Below are 9,977 nucleotides of genomic sequence, written 5' to 3'. Positions count from 1 at the left end.
TCCTGCACAATTCTGTGTAGCATTAATACCATGCATTTTTTGTTAATGAAAGTACAATTTGAATGATAAAGCAAGGTTTCTAAATGAAAATTGGTGAGTCATTTATTCACCAAGCCTATTTGAATTGAGTGATCTAGCTAATATACAGGTATAGTAACAAAAGATTTCTAGACTTGCCCTTAATTGCTGAATAGATCTGGACTGGTGTTGGGATGCAGACTGCATGTACCAGCCCTACCTCGTCTGGTTGGCATTTAATCTGATTGCTGTACTACCTGGAACCTTGCTAGTTGCATTTATTGAGGTATTCTAGAAAATAATATATTGATGTACAAGGTCTATTCCAAAAGTACCTGCCGTTCACTTGGGGTAGCGCTCTCTCTCTCACACACATACGCACAGACACGAGTGAGGTAGATCAGTCGACATATAACCGTGGCAGTTATAAATGAGGATGCTCGTTCCTTTTCTATAGCTATAAAAAATGTGAGCTGCTATTTTATTTCTTGCCAAAGGTGAAATACATGCTGTAATATAAGGTCCTTTTATACAGAAAAAAAATATTTAGCGTCAGCTATTCATAGGGAACTTAGTGCCATTTATGTAATCGAATCTTAATGAGTGATTAGGAAGTGTACGGTGAATGAGTTTGTTTTCAAAAGTGGATGGCTTGAACAAGATAAACATGATGAAAAAAGGAATTGCAGGCCATCAAGTGGTTGAGTGATGAATCTTATTTGATAAGATAAACAACAGTTGTAGAAGATCAATTGTTTCAACAATTTAATTTGACCTTTTGGAAGAATTTCCAAAAGTGGTTTGGGACTCATGTGTTTTCGTTAACGATGATAATTTTTTAAAGAACACTGTTCACTGGCAGGCTAAAGGCGCAGGTGGCATAATTCTTTTGAAGTAGGTATTTCTAAGTTAGTCAAAAGATATTAGTGCTTAAATGTTAATGGGAACTATGTTGAAAAAGTAGATGGGGATTATGTAGTTTTCAAATGTATGTATAATAAAATGTTGTTATATCTGAGTGGGTGTTTGTTTTCTAATAACCAAAAGGCGGTTACTTTTTGGGAATAGCCTTTTTTCTAGAATTGAATGGATGTAATTTTTTTATAAGTGTTGTCTTTTTTCACTCTAAGTTAGTGGCTCTTTGATGTAGTTTCAATTTAAATTTAATAATTAATTGCTCCAAACTGGCGTAACTTTTGCCTTCGCATGAAACATTTTTAAATATAGAAAAAATTTTTTGTTTCAGTCACTGGTGGGTATTTACTATCTTTTGTTAATTATTTTTTGGTAGGCACATAATCTTTACTTTAATTTCAAAAAAAATACTAGGCGGACTTTACATACCACAAAAAACAAATCAATCACATATTTGAAATTAATAAACTATTATTGTTTGTTTTTTTCAGCCCAGTAGCAAGCAGGGCAGTGGAATTCCAGTAGTCAAAATTGTTACCTCAATTGGGATCAAGATTTTCCTCACAATTTGTGAGATTTCAGGTGACTTTGGGTGGTGAAAGCAAATCGGTGTTGTGTCCTCTGTTGTAGGTGGCCTTGCTTGCGGGAAGGTAATACATTACATGCCCTTTAGTTGAGAAAAATGTGACATATAAGTGACTATATTTTAGTCAACAGTTTCATATCAACATTTTCATACAATTTTAAAATCACCTGTTTTATTTTCTGAATTAAAACCCCTACTTGAGACAGATTTATGAATTTGTGAGTTTGTTGTTGATTATTTAAAACTGCATTTAGAATACTCGTAATTTTTTAGTGTGATCACTAATACACACAATTAATACAATCTTTGTTTATAGGAAGGCCCCATGATTCATTCTGGTGCAGTAATAGCTGCTGGGTTTTCACAAGGAAAAAAGCCAGTTTTCTGAGATTTTTGAATTTGAAGTCGTTTTCGAAATTCAGAGATGACCGGGAGATGAATTAGCGAGATTTTGTGTCCGGAGGGGCAGCTGCAGGAGTGGCTGCAGCCTTCGGAGCACCTGTTGGTGAGAGAAATTTATAGAATATGTGTTATAACAATTTATTACAGTAGGTACTGCACATTTTCATGGACTTAATCAATTAACTTGGATATATTTTTTTTTAATTGTATTATAGGACAATGGATAATTTTAAAGGGATAACAGTTTTACAGATATATGCCATCGTTTAATGTTACAAAAAATACAACATTATGTTTCGAATATTGGAATCTGTCCTCTTCATTATTGTGAAAAAAACCTAAACATTCAGTAGTTGTAAAGGGTCGAAGAGATTTGTCTCTTTATTTGGTATTATGAATCGACTTCAAGTGTTTTATTTCGTTTTAAACATTTAAATGTCTATGTCTTCTTTGTATGCCTGGCACAAACTCAAAACATTGCTTTTCAATTACATCATCTTCTTCCCTCAATATACGTCCAAAGAAATTGAAAGAAGTTAATTATTTTTTTGGAAAATTCAAAAACTCCTTTAAGACTGAGTCAAGAAGCTTATAGAAAACATTGATTCTGAAAATTTTTTCTCTTCAGGTTTTACTGGATGTTCCGGTACACATCTTGTTGATGAAGTATCTCTGGTTTTGTCATGGAAAAGTTTTTTTTTTCTTCAGTCTTTTTTTCTCCTTAAAATTCCGTTTCCATTTCTACACTTTTCAACCATATTTGTTGCCACTAGCTTAGCCTCAGTGTAGAGATTACTCCATTTGTCTCGCAGAACTTTTTAGAACTTTTCTATATATATATATATATATATATATATATATATTATATATATATAGAATATAGAGAAAGAAACTAAAAGTTCTGCGAGACAAATTGAGTAATTATATATATATATTCGTTGGGCCTCTGTGGGTGTCCCGGCCTCCTATGCATTCCCCCCCCCCCTGTCGCTGGCTCTGATTAGTGACTCTTCACATCTAATAGAGGATGGTCTACAAGGAGTTCAACAAAAATATTAAACTTAAGTATATGTCAAGATGTTACTTCATTTTTTAGGGTTTGTCTAGGAGAGATGAATTACCGCAAACAGCACTTTTAATCCAGTATGAATATGCAGTATATTCAAAGATTTTTGCTTGGTTGTAGACAGACATTTTAGTAGTAATAGACTTTTAGGTATAGTTATGATGTACGAGGATTATTGCTTTATCTGTAATCTTTCAGAAAATATAAGCTGGTGCTGGACTCACGAACACCCTGTATATTATAATATGTATTATATTACCTCAGTATTTTTAATGCTCGCTATATTTAATGTTTAAGGTGGGAGTCCTGTTCAGCTTGGAGGAAGGTTGTAGTTACTGGAACCAGGGATTGACATGGAGAATATTTTTTGCATCTACTATTTCCGCTTTTACACTCAATGCTTGTATGAGTTGGTATGAAAATCATCCTGGTAAGTATGTTAATTTGGTTTTATATTCTTTTTAACTTTAATGAAAACAATGTGATTTCTTACAGTAAAAATAATTCTAAATTCGTTATATGGGTGAGGACATATAAGTAATCCATTTGGAAATTTAAAATTTCTTTGATAATTTTTAATTAAAACTTTACTTAAGCTAACTCTCTGAGTGGCTAGATATTTTACAAGTTAAAATGTGCAAAGTGCGCCAGGATATTTTATATATATATATAGGTACGTCCCCAAGAGTACCAGAGCAAATCTAGTTTTGCAATGGTTTAGTGAAACTCCCATAACGCTTTGAAACTGGTCATAAAGTTATTCTATATAAGAATAATTTTATAAATAGAATAAAACAATGTTTTGAATAAATTTTATTAGTTTTTTTATTTGGAATTCTGTTAGTTTATTGCACAATTTTTATTAGTTTAACCTTTAATCCTTCGATGAATTAGTTTTAGTACAAGCACTTTCATTGGTTTGGTATTTTTATCATTTCAATGGGTTTTAACTCTTAAAAGCTATTTTTTTTAGTCATATAACTATAAAAATTGCACAGATGTTTTCATGTTCAATAAAGACAAAAATGCAAAATGGGTGTTTTGGGTCTAGTATACTTATACAACAATACACTGATACCACCAATTCTTATAAAGGTTGTGCTAACTTTGTAGTGTGAAATGTAGAGTAACAATATTTGTACATTGTATTTTGTCATTGTACATGTCACTATGTATGTGTATGAACTTGAATTTTTGCTTTGTTACCAGGAAACATGTCTTATGATGGCCTCCTGAACTTTGGCAGTTTTGACAACTTAAACTATGAACTTCCAGAACTACTTATATTTGTTGTGATGGGGGCTATTGGAGGGCTGCTTGGGGCTTTCTTCAACTTTACCAACCACAAACTTACAGTTTTTAGAATGAGGTACTTTTTTCTATTCAAGTCTTGTGTTAAGGAAACACCAGAAATGTATCAAGGGTTTTGTTGAATAACTGTGCAACAGTCTCCAGGAACTCATTGTATTCACTGAGTGAACTCGGTCTTAATTAACCATGTTTCGAAATTCTAGCTTGACCTGATAGTTTTATACTGTTAAGATAATTTCCTTGAGATATGTGAAATTGTAGCCTAACTTGCACATTGGATCAGACTGTAAAATAATTTCAAATTATACAGTATGAATACTCTTGCCTTCCTCATTCATGTATTGAGGTTGATAATTAAACAAAAATACTTAATAAACAAAGTTTACCTAAATTTAATTAAAATTTCACACATTTCAAATATAATAAGATACAAAAACTCTATGAGTAAACTCCAGTTAGTTTTTTATTTGCTTAAAGGCCAAATTGATATTTGAGAGGAATTAAGGATTATACAAGTTGCACAATAAGCTTTAAATCTGGAGCAAGTTTAAGAACCTACATTTGAAATACATCATTGTTTTGAATTGAAATTTTATAATTTTGGTGCATACTTATTACACATTATTATTCAATAAACAATACATCACATTAAACTTTGAAACATCTCAATTAGTCTGATGTACAATTTGTCCTACTTAAATCTGCTTTCCGATAGTAAAAGTTTGATTAAAAAGATCACTGCAAAAGTGATTAGTCATTTGACATTGGAGAAAGATTTTTAAGCAACTAGTCAGTCACTAATCATTTGACAGATTCAGGTAGTAAATGTGATTATAATCACCTGTCACAGTTAATAATAATAAGTATAATCATTTATAATATATTATATTTAAATAGATGATGGTAAGTGTCTGTTGTTATTCATTTGTTAGTCAGTTACACTTTACAAATGTCATGTTATGTGCAGATGCTTTTCTCTGTCCAAGTTTGCTTTTATTTGGATTTTAATCAACTATGGTAAAATGTCATCATTTTCATCATAAGTGTACTAAAAAAAAGCTAAGGGTTTTGATTTTATTCTATACTAAAACACTTACTTTTGGGCAAATGAAATTTACAGTTTAGTGTTGTCCCTATCAGGTTTTAGAATTTTTATGAACTTTTCTGGATGTTGTATGTTAAACGTCATGTTTAAGATTATTTTTCTGCAAAGAATTAAAAAAAATTACATACTGCCTTTTTTACATTGTTATGCAATTGATGAAAAGTTCAAAGTGCGAAGACAAATGTGAAAATTACTATGTTGATGACAGGTACCTGAACACCCCTTGGTTGAAGGTAGCAGAAGTACTGGTAGTATCTGCTGTCAGTGCCACCATCCCTCTGTGCATGGTCCTATGGTCTACAACAGTGTGTCAACATGGGGGACAACCCTACACCGTACCCCATACAGGTTACTCAAATGATAACAATGTACGATTTGTTATAGGTTATAATAAATCTGAAACATAATATTTTGTGTTATGTCACGTCCTCTGTGACACTAATAACTCAAAAGTGCTTTTGAAGTTAAGTACGTGTGTAAAATAATCATGTCTGTTAGTATTTCATATGTATCTGTAGAATCCATTTTCCATGAACATTGTATTTTGATAATGTTAGTTTCTCTGACATGTGACAACTAGCAAAGATAAACGTTTTAGTACATTTTATATTTCAACATATGTATTAATATATTCAACACTTATGTAGGTTTATATAAAAACATGTACAATGTATGAATTAATTTTCTTTTACAAACATGCAATGATTGGACTCTTTCCAATGGTAACAATTCTAAAATTGTCTTTTCAGACCGCTGCATTATAGATCGATGCACTGATTGTAAATGATTCTGTAGTAGTTAATAGAGAGTTAACCCTTTCCGCTCGGATGGGCAGCAGTGCTGACCAAATATGGCTTCTCGTAGGCTCGTATTATTTTAGCGCGTACTGTCCACTCAGATCGGATGGGCAGCGGTGCTGTCCACTATTGCGCCTGCGTGCACACAGCAGCCATGTCATTGTTGCGTCCCCACCAGCTCGGATTTATTTTCGCCCGCGTCATTGATACTGTGCCTTTTAAAAAGTTAAATGGATTTAAAGGTCCAAAGGTAAATAATAATGTAGTCGAAAAGTATTACAATGGAAATGTTATATTTCTATAAACTAACATGAGTTACAATGAGTATTAATAATGTGATAAAAAATATAATTTAGCTGTTTATTATTGTTCCGAATACAAATTTAACTGCAGGCTAGTTGTCCATCTTGTTGTTAAAATATCTGAGATGAATGGTACTTTTCAAAACAAACACCAATGTGAAGACCGGGCTCATTTTCACAAGTTTTGCAATAAAACTTCACCCTTTTCCTGATGCCGCCTTGTGCTCTGCTGCTACACACGACGCAATTCTTCACTTTTCTACCTTCAAGAGGATATGGTAGATGAAGTTTCCCATTTAGTCGGGAAATGTCTTGCAATTGGGATGGTCTTCCTTTTTTATTTTCGTTTCCTTACATCGCCAACAAGCTCTAATACCAGTAATTAATAATAATACCAGTAAAACCAGGTATTAATACTGATATATTGACACTTTTATCTACAGTTATATTTACACTGATATCTACAAAACTACATTTACACTAATATTTAATAAAATTGCACAATACTAAGAATAATAAACAATCCGTTCTAATAATGCGTGTAGGTTAACTCACTAGTGACAATGTGGTTAAAAGCGCGCTAAAACGAAAAGCCTAGAATGCAATATTGACCAGATGATCAATTTCCAAGCTTTGTAATGAAACAGCTGATTGATCTTAATGCGTTGTATTATAAAAAAATACGTCAGAATAAAAAAAAAGAGTTTATAAACTTGTGGTCAACACTGCTGTCCATCCGAGCGCTAGTAGGATTATTCAACGGACAGCACAGCTGACCATCCGATCTCTGAGGACGGCGACTCTAAAAATATATGCGCGCGCTAGAGGAAATGGCGGTGGCCAACACTGCTGCCCATCCGATCTCTGTGGACATTCTAACATTACCGGCTCCGAGCGGAAAGGGTTAAATAAACATTGAGAATGGCAGAATATTTTCATCTTAGGCACATATGTGCATTGGATGCTTCATACCATTGCATATTTTTATGTCAGTTTATTAATTCATCTATTGGCTATAAGAAAGAAATGTATTTCTTTTAATATAACGTTTGTCATACATACTGGAAAATATTCATAGCCTTATCTGTAATAGTTTTTCTCTTTGAACCTGATTATAAGATGTCCCAACATTTCGCTTCAAGTGTATTAACAAAAATGGTTTGTCTATAGTTACTGTCTTCAGAAATGGTATCTTAAAGGTCTGTAATCAATATTTTCTTAAATATTATTCCAATCGAAAATCTATTGATCTACTTTAACATTATAATACTGTAACAGTGTAATAATCTGTACCCCCTACTGTCAATTCGTAGTGATCACTATTTAATACTGAATTATGATAATTTTGTAATCTGAAGATTTGAAAGTGAATAGATTGTACTAACACCTTGCAGTTGTGCATATCAATTTATGATCATTTTGTTATTATAAATTTTACTCATCAGTTACAGATGAAAGCTTTATTCACTGCACGCCCTTTATTTGTGTAGATGCATTGCCAAGATGGTGAATATAATTCATTGGCATCACTCTGGATTCAACTTCCTGAAACTACTGTCCGATCATTCTTTCATGATATAAATGGTGAGTAGTTTATGAATATATTCACTACAAAGTCTGAAAATTGGTGTTCACAGTAGACTTACTGACACATGTATAACATAATTGTTTTGAATAGTAGACTAAGCCACATATTATTATGTGGTTGCACATAGTAGTGGACCATAAGAGTAAGCCACGTTCCAAATTGTTACAAAGTCAACTTTCTACTATTGCCAGAAGTTTTACTTTTTGTGTATGTCATCACATCTCGATTTTGATATAATGGCTATTACGCACAAGAATCATTTGGTGAGAAGAATCAAGAATCAAGAATTGTTTGATGTGTTACATTTATTATAATATATCATTATTAAACACACTTAGATTATCAGAATGTTAAAATCCAAAAAGAGAAGGTAATCATATCATTATTAAGGATCCAACAGGGACTTCCTATATTGGCCATCCGTCATTTCGATAAATCTTAATAGAATGGTTCTAGAGACTTGAAACGTGGTAAATAGGTCCCCAAGGAGAGCACTATTGATTTTGAGGTTAAAACTTTAAAAGGCAGTCTATCCATCTGTGTGATAACACTTTCATTACGTTCTGTTAGATCCTTCGATAATCTGTTGTATCGGTTTATTAAATTTATTTTTATTGAATTTAGTAGCAAAACAATTGAAGTATTAACCAAAACTTATTATAAATCTAATTTTCTTCAATAATTTTTAACTTTAAACAAATAACATTAAATATTAACCTTTTGTTGCAGGGACACATAGAATGACATCTCTAATACCATTTGTCCATTGTCTACTACATCCTGTCTATTTGGACATACGGACTGACTGTGTCTGCGGGTCTGTTCATCCCCTGTCTACTCACTGGAGCAGCTTTGGGGGCAGAATGATTGGGATCGGCCTGGAGACTTACTTTCCTGGCGTGGTCAGTTTCTAACTTTATATTGATGTGTTGTACTGTTGAGAGCTGACATGTTTGTGAGCCTGAGTGCTTATATTAGTCAAAGTCAAAGTCAAAGCAAACTTTATTCGTGAACGTAGAGTACAGAATATGTGTCAATAGATAAAAGTAATTATAAATTAGGTTGACAAATCTCTCCAATTTGAAAATTCTTCAACGGAGTAGAATGTCTTGTCGGCCAGCCAGGTGGTGAGACGTGTCCTGAATGGGAATAGTCTCTTCTCTTCTTTGGAGATGTCTTGGCAGTAGATTGAAAAATTTTGCTCCTGCATAGGAAGGTTTTTTTGCAAACATTGCAAGTCTGTGAGATTGAAGGTTGAAATTTACTGCGTTTCTGGTGTTGTGGGTATGGATGTCAATGAATCTTTCAGCATTGCTTGTGAGAATGTGATTGATGGACTGAAAGATAAACAAGGCAGTAGTAACAGTTTGGATACCAAGGTCTTTAAAGGCACTTCTACAAGTGTCCTCTTGGTCCCAAGCTTGCTAGCACTCTCACAGCCTTTTTCTGCATTATTAGGACTCTATTCAGATTTCCTGCAGTTGATCCACCCCAAACCAAGCAGTCCATATCTTATGTGGGATTCAAATAGTGAGAAATAAGCAACTTTAGCTGTTGCGAGGTCTGTGACAGCTCTAACTCTTTTGAGCACATACAGGGCAGTACTCAATTTGTTGCAGACCAAAATCAACATGAGGTTGTCCAAGATAGAGCACTGTCTACAATAATTCCCAAGTTACTTAGTTTCTTCCTCCACCTCTAACATCGGGAGTCCCAGCATTTTCATTTTGTGCTCTACTAAACAGTACTTGCTTTGTTTTTCCTTCGTTTAGTGCCAAGTTGTTAAACATGACAGTATTGTTTGGCTACATTTAAAGCAATGAAGGCCTTACAGTCTAAATTATCAGGTTGCTTTTCTGCCAACATCAAAGCAGTATTCGTCTGCAT

At 33.3% G+C, this 9,977-nt stretch overlaps 1 protein-coding gene across 1 annotated transcript; it reads left to right on the top strand.

Annotated features, from left to right (window-relative positions):
- Positions 1-3,293: 3,293 nt before the first annotated feature.
- Positions 3,294-8,940, top strand: LOC124375116 (H(+)/Cl(-) exchange transporter 7-like). The gene is made up of 5 exons (XM_046833224.1): positions 3,294-3,417; positions 4,197-4,356; positions 5,612-5,751; positions 7,993-8,086; positions 8,820-8,940. The coding sequence occupies exons 1-4, from the start codon at positions 3,393-3,395 to the stop codon at positions 8,010-8,012; spliced, it is 345 nt and encodes a 114-aa protein (XP_046689180.1). The 5' UTR covers positions 3,294-3,392; the 3' UTR covers positions 8,013-8,086; positions 8,820-8,940.
- The last annotated feature ends 1,037 nt before the right edge of the window (positions 8,941-9,977 follow it).

The sequence above is a fragment of the Homalodisca vitripennis genome, unplaced genomic scaffold, assembly GCF_021130785.1.
Source record: "Homalodisca vitripennis isolate AUS2020 unplaced genomic scaffold, UT_GWSS_2.1 ScUCBcl_13484;HRSCAF=23735, whole genome shotgun sequence".
NCBI lineage: Eukaryota > Metazoa > Arthropoda > Insecta > Hemiptera > Cicadellidae > Homalodisca > Homalodisca vitripennis.
The sequence above is the reverse complement of the archived record's forward strand: the minus strand, read 5'-3'. Positions and strand labels throughout refer to the sequence as shown.

Coding starts and splice junctions, on each gene's coding strand:
- LOC124375116 (XM_046833224.1), top strand. CDS start 3,393: ATGAGTTGGTATGAAAATCATCCTG. Junction 3,418..4,196: donor TTGGTATGAAAATCATCCTG/GTAAGTATGTTA, acceptor CTTTGTTACCAG/GAAACATGTCTTATGATGGC. Junction 4,357..5,611: donor CTTACAGTTTTTAGAATGAG/GTACTTTTTTCT, acceptor TGTTGATGACAG/GTACCTGAACACCCCTTGGT.